Raw genomic sequence first — 24,864 nt, forward strand, 5'->3', positions numbered from 1 at the left:
GAGTCCCCTTCCTGACAGTTTACGTCACCCAGTAGGTCCGGGTCCCCGGCACGTTCCGAAAGCGACTGACCGGCGCGCGGCCGCCGGTCCAGCTCCAACACAAACACACGCACGTGCGCCCCGCCCCCGCGCGCGCACGCGCCCCGAGGCTCCGGCGGCGGCGGCGGCGGCGGCGAGCACGCGCGCGGTGCTCGCTGCCCCCACGCCGCTCCCTGGGCGCGGATCGCGGCGCCTCCTGCTCCCCGCACCGCTCTGCGCCGGTCCCGCGGACCCGAAGGTGGCCGCTGTGGTCGGTGGGCTCCCGCAGGCGCAGCGGCGCAGGCGGTGGGGCCCGGCAAGGGGCGCAGCGGAGCCTGGCGAGTCCGCGGAAGGCGATGTTGCTGGGCGCGGGCCCCTGCGTAAGGCGGACGCCGCGACAGGCCGGCCGGTGAGGCGCCGCCTGGGGAGGCCGCGACGGAGCGCCTGGACCCGCCATGGGCTGAGACACGTCCTCGCCGAGCAGGTGCAGTGCCCAGCAGTCCCTGAGGGAGCCCGTCCCGTGAGGCCCCGGGGACCCGCAACGCCGTTGGGGTCCCCCGACCCAGCCGGCGCCCTGTTGACCTTCCCTCATCGCCTCCCGGAGGCCCTGCAGACCCCGCCTCCAAACCGGCCCAGGCAGCCTCTGTGAAACAAACAATGCCGGACATCCCGCGCTTGTCCCCCCATCTTGCACTCTTGTGACCCCGGCGCAGTAGGCCCTTGTGTCCACCTCCTCCTCTGTCCCAGCATTTGAGCCCACTGCCTGCATAGTGCCCGGTGGGGTTGGCGGGGCGGGGTGGGGAGTAAGGTGAAGGGAAGAGGGAGAACCCGTGCTTCCCTCTGTTGGTCCTGGTGCCCTGAAACCCACCTTCTCTCTCTCTCAAGCCTGTAGTAAAGTGAACCTTCTTTACCCCACCAGAACATGCCTCGGTGACCTCCTTCCCAGATCTTCCTGGTGGCCTTCCTCGCCCTTCCCAGTGACACTATGCAACCCCGGCGTGACCTGCGAGGCCTCTGGCTCTTGCTGCTCTCCTGGTTCCTGCTCCTCTGTGAGGTGGCCAGAGCTGGCCGGGCCCTGGTTAGCTGTCCTGCCGCCTGCCTGTGCGCCAGCAACATCCTCAGCTGCTCCAAGCAGCAGCTGCCCAACGTGCCCCACGCCCTGCCCACCTATACGGCTCTGTTAGACCTCAGCCACAACAACCTGAGCCGCCTGCGGGCGGAGTGGACCCCCACGCGCCTGCCCCACCTGCACTCCCTGCTGCTGAGCCACAACCACCTGAACTTCATCTCCTCGGAGGCCTTTTCCCCGGTACCCAAGCTGCGATACCTGGACCTCTCCTCCAACCAGCTGCGGACGCTGGACGAGTCCCTGTTCAGCGACCTGCAGGTGTTGGAGGTGCTGCTGCTTTACAATAACCACATCATGGCCGTGGACCGCTCGGCCTTCGAGGATGTGCCCCAGCTGCAGAAACTCTACCTGAGCCAGAACCAGATCTCCCGCTTCCCCCTGGAACTGGTCAGGCTCCCCAAGCTGACGCTCCTGGACCTCTCCTCCAACAAGCTGAAGACCTTGCCCTTGCCTCAGCTGCAGGAGCTGCCCGCATGGGTCAAGAATGGGCTGTACCTGCATAACAACCCCCTGCACTGCGACTGTGACCTCTACCAGCTCTTCGCGCACTGGCAGCACCGGCAGCTGAGCCCCGTTGTAGACTTCCAGGAGGACCTGCACTGCGTGAGCGCCAAGAAGCTGCACAGTGTCTTCAGTCTCAACTGCAGCGAGTACAAGGAGCATGCCCGGGTGGCCTACCTGGGCGACACCTTGACCATCCATTGTGACACCAAGCAGCAGGGGATGACTAAGGTGTGGCTGACACCCAGCAACGAACGCGTGCTAGATGCGGGGGCCAACAGCACAGTGACGGTGTTCGAGAATGGCAGTCTTCACTTCCAGCGGGTACAGGTCGAGGATGGGGGTGTGTACACCTGCTACGCCACCGGGGAGGCTTTCAATGAGACCCTGTCTGTGGAGCTGAAGATACACAATTTCACCAAGTACGGACACCATGACACCCTCAACACAGCTTACACCACCCTCGTGGGCTGTATCCTCAGTGTGGTCCTGGTCCTCATATACCTGTACCTCACCCCCTGTCGCTGCTGGTGCCGGGGTGTTGAGAAGCCTTCTAGCCACCAAGGAGACAGCCTTAGCTCATCCATGCTGAGTACCACACCCAACCACGATCCTATGGCCGGTGGGGACAAGGACGATGGTTTTGACCGGCGGGTGGCCTTCCTGGAACCTGCTGGACCCGGGCAGGGTCAAAATGGCAAGCTCAAGCCAGGCAACACCCTGCCGGTGCCTGAGGCGGCAGGCAAGGGCCAGCGGAGGATGTCGGATCCGGAGTCGGTCAGCTCGGTCTTCTCTGATACGCCCATTGTGGTGTGAGCAGGATAGGTGGGTGGGGAGATTGTGCCCCAGGAGAGGTAATGCGCCCCTGAAGGATTTGAGGGGATGGAAGAGAGGTCTGGCTGCCCCAGGGAGTGGGTTCCCCCTGACCTCAAGATAATTGGTCACGGGTACAGCAGAAAGCAAGACCCCAGCCAGGGTGTGGCTGCCATGATTTTCAGATACGGATGTATCAGTCCTCAGGCAAATGCTACACCCCTCCCCAAAGCCCTGGCGTTTGTCAGTGTGGCGGAGGAGGAGGGGTGTGTCCGAGTTGGGTGGGAATGAGGAGGGGGTGGGGGGAAGAGTAGATTCCCTAAACTTTTTGAGATCATCCCTAGCTCCTTAAGAGAAAGTCATTTGGGGGGAAAACATCCCTTTTTTTCTATTTCTGTCCACCCACACCTGTGATGTTGGGTGTGTTGGGGGAGCTTCCACAGGGGCCACATGCAGGGAGAGCTGTAGTGTCCTCTCTGGCCAGGAAGTCGCACCTCACAGCGGGGGAGATTGGAAACCTTTGGGGAAATGAGGCCGGAGAGGCTGAGACCTGCAGCGGACGCACACCCCCAAGCTGCTGCGGCGCTTCCCCGATGCCTTCGTGTTTCCCAAGGCGCCTGGCCTGCTGCCTGTCAGAGGGCAGCGACGTGAGATGCGGTGGCCGTGCTCTGTCCTGGGACCGGTGGCGCGGCGGGGTCCGCGGCATAGGCGCAGCACATGGCTTGTAGATGGGGGTGAACTCCAGACTGACTCACATCCCAGCTGGTGAAACCAGATTAGCGTGTGGTCCCAGCACCTGTGTGTCAGGTCAGGGCGGGGGTTGCTGAAGGACGCCTGCCACCTCGTGTGATGGGGGCCACTTGGCACACGCACGAGGAGGGTGCCTCAGCCCCCTCTTAGATAGCACCCAGCGGGCCCCACCTGACTTAGCGGGTACACCATCTCTTCATTCAGCCTCCTTATCGAGCTCGGGTGGGACCCTGGGCTTTCTCTGACGTACGGCTCTGCGGAGGGTAGCCCTGTAAAGTGGTCCCGGCTGGGCTGGACGGGGCTTGGGGATGCGGAGGTAGGTGTCTCCCCTGTGTTGGTAGGGCTGCCTTGCTCCTCACAGAGATCTCGCCCCTGCTGCCAAGCCAAAGCACGGGTCCGTCACCTGAGGGGTCAGAACTGTGGTGTCTGCCCAGCACAGCAGTTTGGTGTGGCTTCGAGTCCTGTGTCTCCACAAGGTTTCAGGCAGGCTTGCAACAGGCAGCCAGTGGCACTAAACCTTCAGAAGGGCAGCTCTGCCACCCCCGGCGCTTTCAGCCAGAGGTCTGTGCTGTCGCAGTTGCCAGGCCGGAGGAACTTAGAACAGGTCGCCATTCCATCCCATCCAGGGTTACAGACTACTTAGGGCGCGGCGGCGGCCACCCCCTCGAACTTCTCCCCGTGACCGGTGTAAGCCGTGGGATGGCTGCTCTGAGCTGTGTCGAGGGCACGAGCAGCGCAGAGGTGGAAATGTTCTCTGTCGTTGGTCGTTTTCGGTCAGTCCCCTCTCGCCCACCAAGCTCCTTGTCCAGTGGGCGTTGCCCAGGTCTCCTGGTGTTCTAACCCATGCTTTAAGTTCCAAGACATGTCACATCCCTGCGGGAGGAGAGCCGCTCACTAGAGGGCCTGACTCTGCTGGGGAAGGGGCCCGGGGCTCAACGTCTTCCCCCGTCCGCTCCTGGGAGGTCAAGGCCGCTGTCCATCCTTTCTCAGTACCCAGTTTTGTCGAGAAGTGCCACGTTTCCCTCGAGCACTTGCATGCGCGTAGGTATGCATGCGTCTGGGTGTGCATGCACACGGCCCCTTGACCCTCATCCGGACAGTGACTCCTCAGTCCCCACTGAGGGCCTTTCAGAATGGTCTCCACCTGTGCGCGCAACTCGACGTGCGCATTTTCTTGCCCTGTAGGAGACAGTGATCGTGCCAGGCTCCCCAAATAAACTCTTGTCCTTTGAATTCATTCCGAGGTCTCTGAAGCTTCACCCACGTCTCCGTGGCACACGAGTGCTCCTCAGGGCCTGGAGTTAGGAGAGCTGCAGGCTGACGGCCTCAGGAGATGCGCAATGAGCCAGCCAGTTCTTCAGGCCCTGGGAAACCTTCCTTGGATTAAAGACAGTAGATGAGGCATAGAAAGACAGCTGGGGCAAGGGAGGACCCGGAGGAAAGTGGCAGGGGACCAAGCAGCTGTCAGTTGCCCTCCCTCTGTGAACTGCCCCAGTAGGACGGGAGCGGCGGGGGGAGAGGTGGTCTGGTTAGGTTCCAGAGGCCCGCAGGGAGAAAGGGGGCTCCCCTGCTCACTTTGCAGGGAGCCCGGGGAAGACTCATCTCTGTGCTGGGGCGTCCCCTCAAGAAGCTACCTAGGGTCTGAAAATCGCGGGTGAATGTCAGATAGAGCAGGCCGTCTGGGGCGTCCTAGCTGAGTTCTCGGGGTGAGGAGGCCATTTTCTTCAGAAGTCTTACCCAAGCTGGGGAGTAAGAAAAGACCCCCAGACTGTATGTCTCTTTCCTCTGTCCAGTGTGGCCCAATCTGAGACACGGGTAGGGTGCCTGGCTGCCCACCCCTCCCAAAACAGACTGCAGGATTAGACTCCTCCGTGGTTTCAGTACGTAGAACCCAAAGGTCGCCTTCTCCTTGGGGGACCAAGTTCTCAGCATACGTACGCTCCCCAGAACCTGTGTAGGAAACTGCCCAGTGTGGTTCTAAGAACAGACTGAGAGATCACCCCCCCCATCCCTTCCCACACCCATAAACCAGGCATGGCTCCCAGGAAGCAGGTGTCCCTGGAGACAATACGACAAGGCTCAACAGTCTATGTGATTGTGACCTCCTTTCTTTGCCTAGGGTTGCAGGGCGGGCTCCGAGGGAGGGGCCAGGAGAGGGTACGCCCCAGCTTGGGGAGCGCAAAGCCGACTGACCTGTCTTCTGTGTGCTCTCACCTCTGTGCTCCCCTAGAGCCCTGCTGGCAAAGCCAGCCGGCTCCCTGTGTCCAGGGCCCTGCTCCTCCCCGTGTACACCCACGCTGGCCAACCTTGCAGCCTCCGGGCTCTGAAAACTAGACAGCCATCATTAAACCTGGCTTGAGTCTCCTGTTCTGGCATAGTGTGTGGCTGGTTTATTTCTCTCTTCAGCCTGTGGGTGGGGGTCATGGTACCTCAGAGGGTGTGGTCCGCGTAGGGAGAGAATATTTAAATGCTGTTATAAAGGCATGTAAACATGCACATCCAGGCATTAGGACTGACCAGTGGTCAGCAAACGTTTTCTATAAAGACCCAGATCATCTGTTGGGCTTTGCAGCCCGTAGTCTGTGTGACAGCCACTCAGCAGCGCCCGATGCAGCAGGAAGTCACACACAGGACCTAGATGAATGAATGCGGCTCCGGTCCAGACTTTATTTGTGGACACAAATGTGGAGTTCATCATCTTAACATGTCTTTTGAGTTGCCTCAACCATTTAAAGCGTAGAAACTCTTACTAGCTCACAGACTATACCAAATCTGGCAGCGGCCGGTTTGGGCCAGCAGACCAAAGTTTAGATGAATTTTTGGAGGAGATGCCAGCAGTGCCTTAGCAGGAGAGTTTAGAAATTCCATGATGCAGGCGAGAGCCTGCAGGTAATGAAGGCTGCCCGCACCCTGGGGAGGAGGCTGGCCTCCCTGCAGAGTTCGTTAACCTTCTAGAACAAGCCTACGAATGGTACTATGGGAAAGTGCTTGGACTGGGTTCAAAGAAATGGTGGCGAGCGGCTCACCTACACAATACTTTGTTACTAGTAGACTTACACACTGTCAATGGTGACCATCGTAGTCGTAAAAATCTGTTCCTCTGATGGGCAGACTAATAGTCCTCGACAGTTAACGTGTGCGCAGCGTGGCTCAGAACAGAGAAGCGCCTTCCCCACTTTGCTGGTACAGACACAGCCCACCAGAAATCGGACTGGGTTCTACTGCACTCTGAACATGCAAGTCCTTTGGCTTCTCTCTTGCTGCCTCTGGAAGGGGGCTGTCATGGTAGCTTCCATAAGGGAAGGGGAAATGGTGTTAGGAAAGATGAAAAGAATCTAAATTTCGGTAATACCTAATTTCTTCCACTTAAAAAAATCTTGACCAAAGGGCGGCCCTCCTTTGTGTGGAACGAGGGGAGGAGACACTGCCCAGCCACATCAGACACATCAACCTTGGCAGTCAACGAAGTAACAGATGATGCTAACTACCCTCGCCCATGCCCTGCCCCGCCCCGCCCCGCCCCGCCCCACAGGTATAGGCATTTTTCACCTTTTCGGAGTTTTTGCTCTGGCTGAGTTTCTCCAAGAGGGTGAAGCTGGCAAAGAATAGGTCTGGGGCAGACCACGGGGCAGTGCCCCCCTCTTTTGGCCTGTGCCCAGCCCTGTCTCGGCCTGGGAAGTTTTGGTGCTCCTTTCTCCAGCATCCCAAGGAAGTCCGCGGCTGCATGGCCTCCCCCGTCATTAGCTTCTGGCCCAGCTGTGCAGTTTTGCCTGCCACGTTCTGCAGCACTTCCCCTGGTCCCTCTTCGGTGGCACCTTAGGGGAGTGGATGAGGCTCCCGTGACAGCCTCGCCTCCCCTCCTCTTGCTCTCTCAACTCCTTCCCTTTCTGCAGTTGTAGTTCTTGTTCAGCTCAGCCTGTCTCCCAGGAAACCACCGGGGAGGCTTCCCTGGCCCTGCCCACGCTGCAGAGAAGGCTTGGGCCTGTGCAGTAGGACAGCGGGCTTCTCTGGCTTGGCTGCAGCGAGCCTGCTGGGTGCTTCCTCTCCCAGGGACTCGGGGGAAGGCAAACCAGCCACCATGTCCAGCCCCGTCTGTCGGGCTCATCCACACTAGGCTGGGTGGAAAATACCAAGTGATAAAGACGCTTAGACTGGCCCTGGGGCCTTTCAATCTGCAACCAGCTACCCTCCCAGAACCAGAGGACACAGACCCATGCCGGAGAGGACCATCAGTGAGCCAGGCTGTGGAGCCCTGCAGGGGTGCTTCCAGGTGCGGCGTGGGCGTAGGGAAGGTCAGAGTTCGTGACCCAGAGTTTGGGGGCATGGTGCACATGCAGGTGCAGACAGGCACGCAGGTCAGGGGCACGGGGTCTGGGCAGGACTTCGTGCCGCTTTTCTTCCACCTGCCCTGCTCCCTCACTGGCCGGAGCTGGCCTGTGCTGTGGGTGTGAGCAGAAGGGCCTTGCCTAGGCCTGGGCATGCTCAGAAAGCACTGCAGGGCACCAGGGAAGCTGCTTTAGAGAGAAGGGCCCTGGGCCCCTCCCGTATACTCAGGGAGGCAAATAGTTGAATCCTCTGGTACCAGAGAACAGCCTGAAGTGGCTACTTAATCTGCTTTCAACAGAGGTTTAAAAAAACCATCTGGGACATTCTGACAATAGCAGATTAAAAACTGAGACTCTCATACCGAGCACAGTGGTGACTAGCCACGCCTTCTGCGTGGCTGGGCAGGGGAAGGCTGTCTTACTGGAGGTGAAGCATGTGCTTGCAGCTTAGCCAGGTGTTTGAGATGTCCACTTCAGCCCACCCTCCGGGCGGCCCAGGGCCCCGTCCTCCTGCCTGCCGGCTCATTCTAGGGAGAATGGCCGAGGCTATGTCCATGGGGCCGGACTGGTGCTCTGTTCCTGGATCCCAGGGCAGAAAAATAACAATAAAGATAAAAAAGCGAGCCCAGAAGGCTGTGCGCGGCTGCTGTTCTTGCCTCTGTGTCCTCTCCAGGCAGACTGCTGGCTGTTCTCAGACAAATGGAATGGAAGGCATCCTTCCCCTAATTTAAAATTTAAACAGAACTGCTTTCAGGGGGTGAAGTGTGTGTGTGTGTAGGGGTGTGTGTGTGCGCACGCGCGCGCTAATTCCAGTAAAGCGCTTTGGAGAGGAGGGGACTGTGACCCTACTCCAAGGGTCTGAAACAAGGAGAGGGAGACCTGTGGACAGCTGGGCCACGTCTCGCAGCTCAGTGTGCTCAGCGTCTGGTGTGGGGGCCTGAGGCGGGCAGTGCTCGGCCTGGGGCATGTGGGTCGGTGGCCGGCCGTGTCCACTACTCTTGCTCCCCCGCCAACCCTGGCTCGCCTGCTTTCCTTCCCCTCAGACGAGCCGAAGTGGGCAGGAGAGAGAGCCACCAGCCCTGGGAGCTCCAGGCTGGACCTAGGGGACAGCCGGCTCCCAGGCCTCCCATCAGCGCGGTGACTCGATCACAGCAGGCGGGCAGCCCTTAAGGCAAGCTTCTGAGAGTCACAGCCTTGGTGGCATTCCTGGCAGGAGTCGGGGAGAGCTGACCTTGCATCCAGAAGGAAGGAATGTGCGTTCTCCGCCGGCCGGCATTACAACCCCTCTGAGGCCTGGGGCCCCTCAGTGCCATTACCTGTAACTGGTCATGGCCTCCCTCAAAGAAGCACAGACCCGAGCCAGGCAGAGGGAGAGCGCGAGGAAGAAGGACCAGCACACAGAAACACTGTCTGTTTACATGTATTTAATGCTTTGAGCTCCCCAGTGTTGTTGCCTGCGTTCCCCTCACCCTCACAGCCTCCCGGGGCGGTGGGTCTCAAGGTAAGTGATTAGCTCACAGCCACACCCGTGTCAGGAGTGAACCCCGAGGGATGGCAGGCTTGCTCGTTCCCAGGTCAGCCCACTTCTCACCTCCGGCCGCGGGCAGGGCTCTTTCTGCCTCCCACTCCCCAAGCCTGCAGGGGGCCGCCAGGGAGGCTGAGGTCAGGGTCAGGACAAGGTGTCCTCTGGAAGTCAGACACACAGAAGGAAGGGCAGGAGGCCTAGAGGGCCAGGGTCAACAGCCGCCACTGCCAGTAACTACCTGCGTCAGCGGGGCGCCCACTGTGTTCCCTACACCTTTACCTCCCTCGGGTGAAAGAGCCTTGGTGGCTCGCTCCAAGGACTCTGGGGCCACTCCCAGGGGAAAGAAACCTCACGCCTCGGCAGGGAGGGGAGACTCCTGACCCCCGGCCTCGCACAGTGCCTCCCACCGGGTGACACTTGGCACCGGGGAGGGGCAGGTGAGGGCTGGCTGACTCAGCTTGCCAGCGCTCAGAGGTCTGGAGCTGAGCGGGCCAGCCAGCTCTGCTCAGCTAATGATTATTATTAACTCTGAACAGACCTCGGCACGGCAGCCAGCTGGCTCGGGGAGGATGCCTGGATCGCCCACAGCGAGGTTTAAAAACAAGACCCAGGGCAGCCATGCACGGGGGTGTCAGGGTGAGGACCATGAGAAAGAAGGGACAGGCCAGTGCCAGGGAGTGGGGCGGGGCGGCCTGCCCTGGGCAAGGGTGGGGAGAGGAGGCCGGGCTGGCCAGGGATGCCAGCCCACCTCTGCCACGGCTGCCAGCCCCGAAGGTGAGGCCAGAGACTTCCCCGGACTTGGAGCTCCTGCCCTTCAACAACCTCACCCCCACCCCCGCCCCTATGGGGCTCAAGGGAAGGGGAGGTTCTGGAAAAGATGGGGCACGGGGGGGGGGGGGTGCATCTGAACCCAGAAGGGTAATCCTATTACCATCTGGATCTGGATACAGAAACCTTCGCTATTTCTAATGTCCTCAACGTTGAGTGTGAATATAATCATATTTGGAACCAGGACTTAGTGAGCCTGATATGCAAATTTGTGCAAATGACATGCATTTTTTTTTTTTTAATTGGAGCACCCTGGCTTTTTTTAAAAAAGGCAAAACAGGCTGACTACCAGCAGCTTTCCTTAGGGGACAAGGGCAAAAGGGCAGCCATTTGCTTCTTTCCCAGGCCCCTGCCTCACCCCTGAGGCGCCCAACTAACACCCCAGATGGGGAAGTACGGGGTGGGTAGCACGTGGGGAGGGGCACACGCAGCCGGCAGCCCCTGCGATCCCAGCTGGAGGATGGGGCCTGGCACCAGGGCTGACGGCTGGCCAGCTGCTGCCCCAGGACGTGAGGGCAGGTGGTGCAGGAGGGAGAAGTGCAGAGGGGAGGGGAGGGCAGTCCCCCCTAGTCTGGCCTGCAAGGAAGACGGGCTCCTCCTGTCGGCCTGCTCCCCACACTGCAGTCAGGCTGGCTAAAGAGAACGCCTGTGGCCCCCTCTGCCCTCTGCCCCGGCCCCGGCCCTCCTGGCGCCCTGGTCAGAGAGGGGACAGCTGGGCCCCTTCCTCCTGCAGAATGTAAATGACCCCCCCCCCTTTCTCCCAGGGCTGGGAATAGACATCAGCTGGCACAGCCCACGCAAACTGCTGGCTGTCAGCCCGCCTGCCCGCCGCCCACCAGCCTCGAACCACCTGGGAGGAGGCAATACCTCAGGCAGGCGCGGCGCCCGGAGCCAGCGGGGGCCTTACCCGGCCTGCTCTCCCGGCTGCAGACAGGGTAAGGCTCCCCGCACTGGCTGTGCCTGGCGGAGAGAAGATGGGATCCCTGATCAGAGGGCTCCCAGGTGAGACTCTGCTCCAGGCAGCCCCAGTAACCCTCTCCCCCAAGTTCAGACCACACTGGTCAGTAAGAGGGGAGAGAGGACAATTAAAGAGCCAATCGCCATCTGCACAGCAGGGCCCCTTCCCATGCTTAGGGTCTAAAGAGCTCCTGGGAGATGCCATCTGACCCAAGGGGAGCCCAGTGAGTCCATGCAGGGGACGCCTCTGCATCTGCAGTCCCCGGCCTGTACTGTGGAATCATACCAACTCCTTGCATCGGAGCCACCCAGAGAAGAGGTCTTGAATCTTCCAAGGACCCGGGACATCCAAAACGCCGCCACCTAGGCACTCCCCCTGCTGGTCCTGGGACCTGGCACTCCAGCCCCTGGTGCTCCCTCCTCACCAGCTCTCCTGGTTCGGCCACCTTCCGTCCTTGCCATGATCAACGGAGGTCCCATCCCTCCAACTGAGCTGGATCAGTGAGCCCTCCTGGCAGCTGGGCCTCGCCGCTGAGGGCCGTCTGGGAAACTGCTTTCAGTGTGGAACAAGGTTGGGGCGCGGGGGGTCTCTGCAGGGAAGAGGGCCCAGCCCACGTTTCCCAGCTGGCACCTAACTCAGCCCCCTGCTGTGCCAGAGCAAGGCCAGAGACAACAGAGAGGAAAGCTTAGGCGACAAGGAAGGGGGATCTTCCCTGGATCAGAAGAGCCCTGCTCGCTTCCTGGGCTCTTGTTTTGTTCTAGGAGCTCCGGGACGGCTCCACGAAGCTGTGTGCTAAGCACCTGAGCCCAGGAAGGCAAAATGCGCACTTGCCCTGGACAACTCTGCCACCGAGGGGGGATGTCGGGGAAATGGAGCCGGGTCGGGGAAGACCCTGGCTGGGCCCAGCAGCCCGGCCAGGAGCCGAGCCTTGGGTAGCCGGTGCCCTTCTGCTCGCCCAAAGCTTTAAAGTGATTTCAGTGCCTTCACTGTCTCAGCTCAGGGACCCTCACCCGGGCCCCTTCCCTTAGTGTCCACAGTGCCTGGCTCCTTGTGCCCTGGTCCGGGGCCAAATCAACACAGGTTTCTGACAGGCCGGAGGGGTAAGGGGCTAGTGAATGTAAGAATTACTTCCCGAGTCTTCGGAGCGGCCCAGCCCACAGTCCGGAGCTGGAAGGGTGTCCTGTGAGGCCAACCTGACACACTGAACGTTAGAGCTCATTGGGAAACGCTCACTACACAGATGAAGGAACTGAGGTCCTAAGGCATGTGACCTGCCTAAGGTCACAGAATAGCACTTACAAGGACCAAAACCCACAATCAAGATGCAGGGGCGCTGTCTGCTACACCACACTGCTTTCTCAAAAGTGACCCAAAAGCCGCAGCTGCCGTTCACGAGGGACAGGAACCCACTCTCCATCAGGCAAGCAACAAGAAACGACCGCACCACCAGCACCAGCGGCACCCTACCCTGCTGTCCCCATCCAGAGTGGAGGCTTCGGGGCCAAGCTCCCCACCGCACTCAGTCAATTTCCCCATTTCGGTCCACGGAGTCGGCTGTCGGCCGTGGGTTTCCGCACCCCCGCGGCCCAGCCAAGCGTAAAAACCCTACCGCTTCGGAAGTGGAGCCCTTGAAAGTCACCAAAGGAACCACTGATGTCCAAGGCAAGTGTACCAACTAGATTCAGAGTTCGGAGGGACTCACATTTCCGTTTTCTTCCTTGGCAGGTAGGAGCTGGAGATCTGGTGCATGATCACCAGAGCCGGGTAGAGGGGCAGCGCCAGGCACAGGCACCAGGCTGCACCTTCGATCTGGGCCTGGAACCACACCGAGGACATGCCCAGGAGCACCGTGACCGTGGCCATCAGGTAGACCACCAGCCCACAAGTCAGGTGGTAGAGCTTGAGGCGGGCCACCCTGGAGACCCTGGCTGCCCGGGGAAAGAGGAGGCACAGCCCATACAGTGCCTGGCCCCCCGTGGCCAGCAGCGTCAGCACCCCCACCCAGCTGTGCCAGGACACCAGGTGGGGCAGCTCGCTGCGGGTCTTGCTGGCGATGATGAAGCCCAGGCCCAGGGCGGCACAGAGGATGGCTAGGGTCTGCCCCACCCAGTGGAGTCCGATCCGGGCCTTTCGGGAGCAGAAGAAGAACAGGGAGTGCTCAGGCGAGAAGAGCAGGATGGCCTCTGCCATGCACACGCAGAACTGTGAACACAGGAGAGGGCCGGTGAGCCCGTGGCCCGGCTGGGAAGCCTGCGTCGGGGGAGGTGCTCTCGGACACACCCGGACAACAAGGAGGACAAAAGGTGGGGGCTAAAGGACTCTCACTAGGACCTCCTGCCTCACAGGTCCCCATTGCTGGCACAGTTGGGAATTGGCACCCCAGAGAAAGTCTCTGTCACTCAGGCTGACATCCAAGTCCACGTGCCCCTCCCCCTAGCCCAGGCAATGACTCCCATTTCTTGGCCAATGGCAACAGCAAATGTTGAAAACTTCCTCCAGAACTTTGGGGGAGGAGTGACTAGATACCACCCCTTTCACTTCCTCCTCTCAGGCCCTAGTGGAGAAATACCGTCCATGCCCTCCCACCCCCTCAACTACCTGACACAGCCCAGCCCTCCGTGTTTCTCAATCTCGAAAGGTTGTCGGGAAAGTTGGAGCCCTGCCTACTTCCCCCACTTCCATGAGCCTTCGCAAGGCTGAGCCTTCTGAAGCCTGGATGCTTCCCTAGGGACATAGCCAAACAAATCAGCTGCATAAAGAAGCCCAAACTCACCGCCAAGGCCATGAATACAGGGTGCCAGGAGAAAAGACCTAAGAATCAAAGAGAACAGACTGATGGCTGGGCGCCATTGTTTCTGCCCCTGAGGCTGGCTGGAGCCCAAAGAATCTAGCTACAGGGGACAGGTCAGTGTACTGTCCCAGCCCTAATCAGGAATCGGAATCTCAGGGCAAAGGGGGGCAGCGAAGGGGCTTTAAGTTGAGCAACCCGGAGGTCAAACCCACACCAGCTTAGCCTGGGTCCCCCGCCGGGCACTTGCGGCTGTCAGCCCAGTTCCGGACTGGACCTTGGGTTCTCTCCCTGCATCCTCCACGAGGGGCTCTGCTTAGGATGAACTAGTGAGTTCAGTTCGGTCTTCGGCCTCGCCTCCTCAGCACCCAGAGCCCCGCCCCACCACGCCCTTACTACCCTTCCACGGTTCGTCACTCCCAGACGAGGGTCCCCACACCAAGCCTCCCCGCGCTACCAAGCGCTGCCCCTCCAGCACCTCGGCTCCACCCCTTCGGCTCCACCCCCTTCCCTGGCCCCGCCCCGCCTTGCACACTCACTGGTTCCCGGCCGGGACAGCAAAGTCAGAAAGATGGTGAAGCCCAAAGCTACCAGGTGCGCCAAGATAACACTGCCTCTCCGCAGCCAGCGGGTCAGTCTCGGCTCCCTCGCTGGAGCGGGAACCAGACCTACCTCCAGGGTCTGCATGGCCGGACGGGGCCGGCGCGCTCGCCCGGCTGCCGGAGCGCGTCTTCCGGGTTTGCGACCGCTGAGGCGCCGAGCTGCGGGACAGGCTCCGCCCCCCGGCGCCGGCGGAGTGGCGGCTGCGCCCACAGCGCCCTCTGGGGGCTGGGGGGGAAAGCGGGTCGCCGGGGAGAACCCCGAGGGCGTGGGGCACTGGACAGCTCCTGGCCCATTGTGTTTCCTAAGCCAACCTCATAGTATCTTTGTCTACAAGGGCTCATGTCTCATGCAGCCTGTGGAAATTACACTTATGGCAATTGACTTCACCCAAACCCCAAGTCACAAACTTGCTACCCTGAACCAAGACTCTGGAACCAGTGTTTTCAGCAGTTTTCCAGGAATACTGGAGTTCCCTGGCTGCCCACTCTCTCCTACCATCCCTTCTTCTGTCTTTACAGGGGAATAAGATTCCTCCCTCCCTTAAAGCAAGGAGGCGGAAAGGAAAGGACAAGGGGAAAAACAGTGCCCTGCGACTCAGTGAATCAGGTTCGAGGACCAGCAGTCTGATACTCTTATCTGCACAGCTGTCCCCAGTGAGATAAATGGAAGAACTAGGGCACTCGCAGCCCCTGCCACCATCACACCATCTGCTCAGCCCTTGGGAGCCAGGCGATCCCAAGGGACCAGGGCCTCCCACACCCAGGGAGCTAAGTGATCGTAACTTCCCTTCCTGCCTCCAAAAAAGGTGGGGCCCATCTAAGAGAGGCTATACCCCTTCCTTAAGGGCAACCCCACAGGCCAGGGAGAGAGAGACCAAAACAGGTAGGGACATTCTGAGAACAGTTACCAACTCAATTCAAGCCCCTGCAGCAGAGGAGAAAAAGCGGCAAGAGCAGCTGAAGAAATGAAGCAACAAATCAGACGCCATGGAGGGCCACGGTTGCTGAAAGACCATAAAAGGGCCACCGGCTGACACCCACAGACCCTCTGGGCAAATGTCCAAGAACAGAAATAGAAGCGTGGCTCCCTCCCCGTGAAGCTCCCTTCCCGGGGTGGAGGTTGAGATTCTGGGGGTCCCTGCTCACTGAGAGCCATGCCCCATCATCCTGCCCGGGAAGACTCCCCAATAATACAAATCCCAGCCATTTCCACAGTGTTTCAAGGGACAAAGAGAGGGAGCTGGAGTCTGGCTGTCTATCATCTTAGTCTCCTGAGGTATGACTGGGGACAGTAAGGACACTCATTTTGTTACGTGTTTTCCCTTCCTCCCTTTTCTGTGTTTCGGTTTTTATATTTCCTTAGCAGCAACAGAACAGGGAGACAGTCTTGAGGTATTTTAAAGAGTTTTTTTTCTTAAAAAAAATAATATAAAGTTATAAAAAGCGGCAGCAGCCTGGGGCCTGGATCTGGAGGGGAGGAGGTGCTGGCGGCTCCGTCGAAGTGGGCAGGCACTTTCTCGTTAATGGGCTTTTGACTGCAGGAAGACAAGAGGCAAGAGACGGGGTCAGGCTGGGGGACCAGTCTGCCTCCCCAGTGAACTGTGTGGACGGGACCGCAAGAGCCAAGGCTTGATTCCGTCCTGCTGGCCTGGTGAGCAACGCTGGGCAAGGGGGAGGACAAGAGCCAGCCCCACAGGGGCAGCCTGGCGAGCACCCACGTGCACATGTGCACGTGCGCGCACACACACGCACTCAGGCAACTGCCAAACTTACTACTCTTGTGCGGGTGCCAGAGGTGCAGGCAGGCCTCTGGCCCATGCCTAACCCAGGAGAGCTCCACCACCCCCACCCCACCCTCGGCTGCCCCCAGTAACAGCCTTCCTGGCTGAGATCAGACGGACAGCTCCTAGTGTGCTGGTCCAGGACACTAGCCACAGAGGCCAAAAAACCTGGCTGCTGGCTGTACCGGAAACCCTGGAGAACTTGCCTGGCACCCAAAAACCCGGAAGTGGGTACCTGTGCAAGGTGGGCACGCACGCCTCTGTGGACCTTGAGCTGTGTCCCTGCCCTTCCACGCCCCGAGGCCCGGGGCGAAACCAGTGAGCAAGACCGGCCCACCCGCCCTGCTGCGCAGTGTGTTAGGCCACAGCTCAGGGGCCCAAGCTCAGCCTCACAGCCCAAAGATTTCTGCTCAGAGTTGAGTCCAACTTCCTTTCCTTCAGGGGACGGGGCGGGGGCTCCAGTTCCTGGAGTGAGGGCCACAGCCAATTCAGAAAGTGGCCCTTTGACTAAAGCACAGGTGGGGGTGGGCGAGGGAGAGCAGAGGTGGCAGCACCTCCGTGGCCCGAGAGAGAGGGCTGGAGACTGCAGCAGGCCCGCAAGCAAAGGCTGGGGTCGCCTTGAGAAGAGCTGACCCCCTCTCCTTAAAGATGGCCCGGGAACCCTGTCAGCCTCACCTTCCTCCCCTCTCTGCACAAACGTCTACTCAGCACCTCGTCTGCGTCAGGTTCCCGCTGTGCACTCCACCCTCAGCCATCCTGACCCTTCCCTGCCCGCGCTCTTCCAGGAGCTGGGCGGGTACCTTCAGTGCAGAACACTTCTCCTCAAAGGCCAGGGCTGGGCCCGGCTTCTTGCGGCGCACGGAGCAGGCCGCGTCGGCAGCGGGACCAGCCTGGCAGTGCTTGGCCTTCACTGGCCGGCAGTAAGTGGCCAGGTTTTTCCGCTTCTTGGCTACCTCCTCCTCAGAGAGGCAGCTGGTCGGCAGGGCCTTCGCTGGGTGTCCGCCCGCTCCCCGGCTGTCCAGCTGAGAAGCCTTGGCCGCTGTGGAAGGCTGGTGAGGGGAGCCCCGGCAGTCCAGGGGCCCTGCCCGCTTCACCCTGGGCCCTGCCGTCCCGTTAAGCCCCACGCTCAGGGCTGCTTTAGTCTTGGCTGAGAGACCCCGGCAGCCAGAGGGCTTGCCTTTTCCAGTGGGCTCCAGGATACAGGTCCGTTTGAAACTAGTGGGGCCAGGGGATAACTTTCGCTTTCGGGAAGGGGCCTCCACCTCGGCCCCGTCCTTGCCTTTGGACGACTTGCTGGCCTTCGAAGGTGGGAGCTTGCTGAAGGACGGGGAGGGCGTGTTGGCAGGCAGCGGAGAGGTGATGGCCTGGCTCCCGCCCATGCACTCCGCCTGGCTGCAGGCGGCTGCCACACTGGGGGAGCCTGCAGGGTAGCTGGGGACAAGGCTGTCCTTTGTGGGGGGCGTGGAAGCTGGGCAGGCAGGTCTGGGGGGCGGGCCTGGAAGGCGGGGGCAGCTGCCCATAGAGGATGGGCTCAGGGGAGCAGATAGCGGAGAGGTGGCAAGGTGGGATGGAGGCTCAGCAGCCGGTGGGATCTTCCTGCGGCAAAAAGAGGGCATCACTGTTATGTCAAGCAAACAAGAGGGCCTCTCCACCAACACACACACACACTCTCTCTCCGCCCCCCACAAATGGCCCAGAGCCCTGGCAGTGCTGCCATCTGCTGGGAGACGCTGGAAGTGAGGGTTAGGAAGGCGCAGGGATAGGTAAGCAGGAACGCACACGCATAGAGATGCATTAAGAACTTCCTTTTAAATGTTTGGACATCCCCTACTGCTAGCTACCCAAAAGGCACTGGAAGTGATGGATAAGAATCGAGAGTCACTTCCAGACCACCATTCATGCCCTGCCTCAGCCCAGCACCAGGCTGCCAAGTTTCCCCACCTCCTCTTCCTTCTAGCTGGGGTCTTCCTGGCAAGCTGCCAAGCCACATCTATGGGTATGTGTGAAGAATTAGGGCTTCTGAGGCCCACGTATGCCTGGGGCCTGGGGAGGGAAGTTCTGAGCCCGAGAGACTCACTTCCACATGTGTGAGCTGAGATGCCTCTCCAGCATGGAGCTCAGCGCCGAGCAGAACCGGTCCAGCCGGCGGCTAAACACGTAGCACCCAGGACTCACCAGCCGGCTCCCAAAGGTACAGAACTGGAGACGGAAGGAAGGTACATGGTTGGCGGGGCCTGAGACTCAGAGAGGGCACCTGCACACAGGATCTGACCTCCCCTCCACACTGTGGGCAGGGAGGGCTGGGCCGCTTCCCCACCCCGTCCCTACGTCCCCAGGTCCTTACCGCCTGTGGCCTGGGGGGCCGGGATGCATAATGGCAGTCAGGGGGGAGGTGGAGGTCATCAGATGTCCCCTCCTCCTCACTCTCCTCGCTGGAGGCCTGGGCCCCACCCCGGGGCAGGGGGAAGGGGAACAGGCCTGGGTCCCCATCACCACCACAAGGGCCTTCATCATCCAACTCACTCTCAGAGGAGGCCCGGGACCTGGAAGGGCCAAAGGGGTTGTGAGGGCAATGTGACAGGAGTGGGTCAGGGCGGGGCTGTCCCTGCACTGCCAAGCTCAGAAGGCCAGGGCAGACGCCCTGCTGGGCCGTCAAAGAGGAAGGGAGGACAGGAAGGCAGGGAATGACAGAGCTCACGGAGCAACAGCCAGAAAGATCAGGGGCTACAGCTCCCTAGGGATTCGCTTGCCAGCCCCTCCACTTCCCAGGCCCTTCCTCCTCGCGGGGAAATCTGCCCCACATTCGCCTCCTCCAGAAAATCTTCGGAGTTTAACTGCACCCAGCTCTGGTCAGCCCAGTCAATTCTCTCAACCCCCTTCTTGCATGTTCCTGTGAGCCTGCCTGGGAGCTGAGCCCGTGCCTTGTGTCTGCCCCCCGTGTGACAGGCAGAGATGCATATATGTCTCCTTCAGCAAGGCAGGCGCTCCCCGGGGTCCAGCGCAGCCTCTGCACACGAAGGGGCCAGCGAATGAATACACAGTAGGACCGCCTCACCCAGGACCCTGAGCCTTCTGGCTCCCCGGTCCGAGTTTTGGCCCATCAGAAGCAGCTGGGAAAACGTTTTCACCCTGGGTGTTGGAACCGGCACACGACAGAGGCTGGGGCGCCCTGGCATGCTTCGTTAGCAGGAGTCGCCTACTTCTTCACCCACCGGGCCCAGGTCTCCCCCAGCGCTCTGCGCGGCGTGAGAAGCATCGTGCAGCGCACTCCCTGGGCCTGTCTCCAGGGGTCCCTGAGAGCATGGGGCCAAGGGCGCCCAGGTGAGATGGGGGCACCCTGGACGTACCTGGGCAGTGCACAGTATGAGTAGGTCTGCTTGGCACGAGCAGAGAAGGTGCTGCTGGGGGCGGCCGCCGCTGCCACCACTGGGGCTGAGGACAGGGGCTCCTGGGAGGGGCGCTCGAGAGCTGGCTCCTTGCGCCCCGGGCTCTTCTCCTTGGGGGACTCCCCTTTGCGAGAGTTGGCCTTCAGCTCTGCCACTAGCACGTCAAAGTCCTTAGCCCGGCCCTGGACCTCCCGGCGCTGGTGCACCGAGTGGATCTAGAACACAGCAGGATGGAGGGGTGGGGAGGGGGGTGTGAGCTGAGCAGGGGTGAGGGGCAGCGGTGTGCTCTGGCCTGGGCAAGCGGAGAGAGAGGGGGTGTGAGTGTGTTTGCGGGGGTCTCTGCCTGTCTCTGTTTCACTCCCCCGCAGGGCCAGAACCCTCCTCTGGGATGGGGGATCCGGAAGCCACCCCCTGCCTGCTGCCCCCACCCCGGGCCCCCTGAGGGCAGCCTCCCCGCCCCTCACCCGGTCTGGGCTTCACTCCCACCCTCGGAGCTGGATGCTGGAGAACGTCCCCATCCCTCTCCCAGCCCGGGGCCCACGTCTGTGCCGTCCTCCCTCACTGTGCGGTGGGAGAGGGGTCACCTTGCAGGTCAGCAGGCGGGTGCAGATCTTTTTGGTCTCCGGATTTATCACCCCACACTGCCTGTTGAGGTCGCACTCCTTCCCTGTCGGGAGAGTGGTTCCTGTGAGGCGAGCCGGGCCTGAGGCCGAGAGCCCCCCGCGCTCTGGTCTGGGGCTGCAGGCAGCCTTCCAGAGAGACGTCGCTGGGCAACAGCAGCTCTTTGCTGGGCACAGGAGCCACCCCTGTCCCCATGCCCGGGCACTCCTGGGGACTCCCAAGCCCAGAACAGGGCAACACATATCCAAACACAAAAGCAGTCACAGACATCTGGGGTGCCAAGGAAACCAGCGTGGGGGAGGTGTCTGGTGCCTTGGGTCTAGGTGAGAAAAGATACAGGTCACCAGCCCGAGGCGAGGAAGGCAATTTCACCGGCCTGGGCACAGGTTCCCTTAGCCTTGATCAGGAGACCGAGGCCGAAGTTCCCAGAGAGCAAGCAGGTCAAATGCGTCCATGTCAAGGGGTGACCCGGGGCTCCTGTACCCTGGCAACCAGTGACGGCCAGGCCGCCTCCTTCCTGCCCCTCTGTGTGAGGTCCAGGGACAGAGAGGGGGTCCCCACTCCACCTTCCTGACCCCAAGACCATGACTACTTACGAGCCATCTTCCGGTGGGTTTTGGGGGGCAGCCTGGCCCCAACAGGCTCCTTTTCAGGGGGGCTGCCTTCGGCCCGGTGACTGGGGCCCTCGCTGGGGGTGATCTTGATGCTCTCTCTTCCAGGAAGTTCTTTAGAAGGGGGCGCCACGGGGGCTTTTCCAGGGGAGTCCTTGGCGAGGCTGCCTGGCTGGCTGAGGAAAGCAGAGGGCGGGGCCACCCTGATTCCGTGTCCATCGGGCTTCGGGAGACTGGACATCTTCTCCAGATTCACCACAGGCACGAAAAGGCTACACATGGAGAGAGGGCGTGGACTGGGGGCAGGGAGGCGGGGCCCGGGGCCTGGGCTGGAGCCCAGAGCAGTCTCCTTCCCAGCCCTGGAACTTGGGTGGGCTCCAGCAGGGGTGCAGAACATGGGAAACAGGGACCCCGTGCTCCCGGGGGCGCACGGAAGGGGGCCGCGGAGGGCGCTGGCCGCCTCCTGCCATGAGCGGCGCCCATCGGCCCTCGGCTGCCTCCATCTGCCAACCCCTCCCTGGGGCCGGGGTCAGGGCTGCTCTTCGGGAGTCTCCGGCCTCTCCTTACCAGAGGTTGTCCTTCTGGGTCTTCTCAGGAGGTTGGTGGCCACGGCTCCGGGACCCCTGGCCCTTCTCCCTGGAGGAGGTTTTGGTGGAACCTGGGGCCCTACAAGCTGGGCCCTGCCCATTCACTACATGGCATTTCTGAGAGCTGGCAGGGGCTGGAGGTGGGGGTGGGGCCCGGGCGTAAAGCTTGCTGAGGGGCCCATGTCTTCTTTCTGTCACCAGGAGGTGGAGAGAGTAATCGAGGTGAGTGATCGACTGCCTCCTTCCCACCCTGCTGACCCTGCTCACAGACGCACCAACAGAGGACCTGCAGTTGACATTTTAAATGCGCCTCCTTCTCCTTGGAATCTGAGTCTTCAAGACTCAAAATGCTAGGACCCAGCTTCCTGAGCCTCTTAGCTCCTGACTCCACCTGAACTGCTGGAAGTTTGCTCAAACAATAACCCCAACCTGCCACAATCCTCTGAGGCCACCACGCCCCCCACCAGCCCCCAGGACTTCCCTATTCCCAAGGCCGTGCTCCGTTTACACACATGACCTCCCAGCTGGCCCTGTCCTCAGAGTTCCGAGTTCCACCTCCCCCTGCCCTCTCCGTCTGCTCCCTAGGGCTCCCCTCACCGCAGTGCTTCTGGAAAGCTTGAGGCTTCACCACTTGGCTGCAGTGGTTACACACAACCAAATAGAAGTCGTCATGGGCAGGGCAGTGCCCGAAGATGGACATGTCTGCAACGAAGAAGCCCTTATCGCTGGGGCTGGGCACCCCAGGGTTTCCCTGCGAGGTCGGCGAGCACTCCCACCCCACCCCTTAGGAGACACTTGCCCTCCCTGCTGACGTGACAGGCTTTATGCTGGAGTCTCCCAGCTTCCAGAGTCCAACCTAACCAGGCCTCGAGAATGTGGGCTTTCGGGAGAGTGGGCATCAACCCCCGATGATTAGGATCTTCTACAACAGGTCACAGCAGCCAGGTGAATGGGTGGACTCAGACCTATCAGAGTGAGGATCCCAGGCCTGCCCCTTCAAGCAGCCACCTCCTGGGATGCAGCGGAAGAGGGGCAGGGGTCCTGTCTGCCCTGGGCCCCAGCCCTGGCGTGTACTGACTCCCACCTTCTTTAATGAGGGTCATGGCATCCAACTTCTTCGTGCTTTTGTTAGTCTCCTCCAGCTCAGCCCCTGGAGGAGAAACACAGCTCAGAAGGCCCACCCCCTTCCCAGAAGGCCCATCTCCTACCCAACCAGGGCCCGCAGCCTGCAGCCAGGCGGTAGGAAGCCCAGGCTCCCTGACAAGCTCCTGATGCTCAGGGACCCCTTGGAGAATGTTCAGTGGGCCATTCTCCAGTGCCCTTTCTTCCTCCATCTGCTGCCTCTGGAAGGAGCTAGTCCCATTAGGAGGGATCCAGCCGCCTTCCTCACAGACCCCTGACTCCAAGATGAGGTTCAGGGTTCCACTGCCGACTCGTTGAGTGATTGTGGGTAAACAGCTTTTCTGGCCTGCTTCCCCAGTTAAATGGGAAACAGTCCTTAACATATTTTACTATAGATCCCTGAGTCCCTTCTTGAGATTACTGAGATTGGTCCTTTCTGCTACTCTGTGGCACTCCAGACAGAAACTCTTCCAGGTCCCCTTTCCCAAGAACTCAATTTTGTTCTACTGGGGTTACCACAGTATTGTCAAAGTTATACCCAGCTTCTCAGGACCTACATTGGTAGTATGGCCACAGAACAGAGAAACTGTGGGTTTGGGGCCCTCTGGCATCTTCAAAGTCCCCCTGGTCAATGACGCAAGCCCCTTCTCTCTTTAGGGGGTTTTGGGCAAGGGTTGCCCTCATGCCTCTCAGTGTCTGGGTGGATGACAAAAACATCGCGGCTGTTCAAAGCAGCTCTTTCCCCATCCCCCTACCTTACTTCTCTCCCCTCCCTCCTTTATGCCCCCTCCCTGTCCCTTGAAAAAAAAATCAATTCTGAGTCACCAAACCCGTCTGATTCCATTTCCGGTTCTCAATGCACCCAGACCCTGACAATGGCCCCATCCTTGCCCACCCAGCATGGAGTGGCCTGGGCTCCCACCAAGATCTGCTTCAGCCGCCTCCTAACAGATTTGCCCCTTTCTAGGTTGAGAAGGCTGTTGACAGTCTTATATAATCTCCAGATATGAGGAGTGGTGGGTTAGGCATGCAAGAGACATGGGGCAGCTCCCACTCTCAAGTCGGTTAAAATGCAGTGATGGACAGAACTGAGCTGGGAGTCGGATGTCTTAGAGGAGAACAAGTGTCATCAAGAGACCGCATGGAGCCGTCCTCTTCCTCCACCTCTTCTTACTTGCAAACTTCTTCAGGGGCGTGATGCTTGCTGTCACCCCAAAGGCCACGAGGCCAGGTGCCCCCTGGGGCCCAGGAGACAAAGATCAGGAGAAGGGGGCTGTCAGCCTGATCACCAAAGGCACTCAGGGGCCTGGAGAAGGTGGGGTTCAGGGGAGAGAGCCAAGAGGCAGGGCGAGAGGCCCGGGAAAGGACGGTGGGTTGGAGGCATGGATGATGGACAGAAGGAGGCAGGAAAGGAGGATGGATAGATGGATAGACCGACGAACTAACGCGGAGGAGGCTGGGGTCCAGTAGCACCGCAGCCGTCAGGCAAAAGCCGAAAAGGAGCAGGCGGTGTGGGGCAGAAGGCGAAGGAACAAGGGGGGCTGGGAGGAGGGCACAGAAGTGGGGTGCGTGGGAAACACGTGGAGAAGACTGTGGCGGATGGCGAAAGCCCGAGGCAGGTTTAGGAGGGGCGGAAGCTGAAAGACAGCAAGCTAGGAGGAAGATAAAAGCAAGTACATGTGGGGGCAGGTATTGGACACCGACGCAGGCAGAGGTGGGTAGGGTGGGCTGCGGGCGATGAGCCGGCGCTAGGACCCGGAGGCGCGAAGGAGGGGGAGCCGGCGGGCACTAGGACCCGGCGGGTCCTTTGTTTGGGGGGCCGGGGAGCCGGACGGCGGCTCCCGTCGGCAGCTCCCCTCTGCTGGAGGGGACCCGGAGTGGGGGAGGGGAGACAGTGATGGGGTCCCCGGACTCTAGGGGAGCTTCACTCACCATCGGCCGCGGGCAAGTCGGCCCGTTCCACCCACGAGCTCCAGCTCTGTCCCGCGAAGTCATCGAGACTCGGCAGCCGCCGCTCCAGAGCGGCCATTGCTGCCGCCGCGCGTTCACGCACCGCCATCACCGCCGCGGACGCGCGCCCGCCCCGGCGCCGCCGCCGCGCGGCCCCCTCCCCCAGCCCCGCCGCGGGCACGCCTCGCCTCTCCCTCCCACCTTTCCAGCTCACTCTTTGCACAAGCGCAGCACAGGTCGCCTTTCCCTCACCCTCCCTCCCTCATAGCCTTCTGGGAAATGTAGTCTTGGAAGAGGTGCTATTGCCTACCGATCTTGCCGGGAGAGCCCCTCCGAAATGCTCAAATGCGGGGGAAGAAAGAGACCAAAGCCCCAGGACTTCCCCGCCTAACCCTTGTGCACACATTCTTTCTGCTACCAGCCCACTCTCTCAAGTTCACCGCAAAAATGCCCCAGCCCCTTTGAGCCGTTCCTCCGCCAACCGGCTGGCGCCCCTTGCCGGGCTGGCGGCTGCGAAGCGATTTCGCTCTCCCGTAGATCGAATAGGTGCAAGGAGGTGGGCGCGGTGA

At 60.7% G+C, this 24,864-nt stretch overlaps 3 protein-coding genes across 5 annotated transcripts; 1 reads left to right on the top strand and 2 right to left on the bottom strand.

Moving 5' to 3' along the window:
- Positions 1 to 227: 227 nt before the first annotated feature.
- AMIGO1 (adhesion molecule with Ig like domain 1) lies at positions 228 to 5,841 on the top strand. Its single transcript, XM_054565094.1, has 2 exons — positions 228 to 502; positions 938 to 5,841. The coding sequence occupies exon 2, from the start codon at positions 1,004 to 1,006 to the stop codon at positions 2,462 to 2,464; it is 1,461 nt and encodes a 486-aa protein (XP_054421069.1). The 5' UTR covers positions 228 to 502; positions 938 to 1,003; the 3' UTR covers positions 2,465 to 5,841.
- Positions 5,842 to 9,955: 4,114 nt separating this feature from the next.
- LOC129063704 (probable transmembrane reductase CYB561D1) lies at positions 9,956 to 14,354 on the bottom strand. 3 transcript variants are annotated; one of them, XM_054564769.1, is made up of 3 exons: positions 14,175 to 14,354; positions 13,621 to 13,658; positions 9,956 to 13,049 (listed from the first exon to the last, which is right to left on the bottom strand). In XM_054564769.1, exons 1-3 carry the CDS (start codon positions 14,320 to 14,322, stop codon positions 12,546 to 12,548), a joined length of 690 nt encoding a protein of 229 aa, XP_054420744.1. In that variant the 5' UTR covers positions 14,323 to 14,354; the 3' UTR covers positions 9,956 to 12,545. The 3 variants fall into 3 exon arrangements, with proteins under 3 accessions (XP_054420744.1, XP_054420745.1, XP_054420746.1); XM_054564770.1 differs by lacking the exon at positions 14,175 to 14,354 and adding an exon at positions 14,035 to 14,091; XM_054564771.1 differs by lacking the exon at positions 14,175 to 14,354 and adding an exon at positions 13,851 to 13,943.
- A 1,285-nt stretch (positions 14,355 to 15,639) lies between these two features.
- ATXN7L2 (ataxin 7 like 2) lies at positions 15,640 to 24,427 on the bottom strand. Its single transcript, XM_054564998.1, has 11 exons — positions 24,278 to 24,427; positions 22,308 to 22,373; positions 21,821 to 21,925; positions 21,204 to 21,414; positions 20,622 to 20,908; positions 19,989 to 20,071; positions 19,366 to 19,619; positions 18,363 to 18,561; positions 18,096 to 18,217; positions 16,819 to 17,614; positions 15,640 to 15,772 (listed from the first exon to the last, which is right to left on the bottom strand). Exons 1-11 carry the CDS (start codon positions 24,402 to 24,404, stop codon positions 15,758 to 15,760), a joined length of 2,265 nt encoding a protein of 754 aa, XP_054420973.1. The 5' UTR covers positions 24,405 to 24,427; the 3' UTR covers positions 15,640 to 15,757.
- Positions 24,428 to 24,864: the final 437 nt, after the last annotated feature.

Source organism: Pteronotus mesoamericanus, unplaced genomic scaffold (genome assembly GCF_021234165.1).
Source record: "Pteronotus mesoamericanus isolate MK-2021 breed Mesoamerican mustached bat unplaced genomic scaffold, CSHL_Meso_final scaffold_99, whole genome shotgun sequence".
NCBI lineage: Eukaryota > Metazoa > Chordata > Mammalia > Chiroptera > Mormoopidae > Pteronotus > Pteronotus mesoamericanus.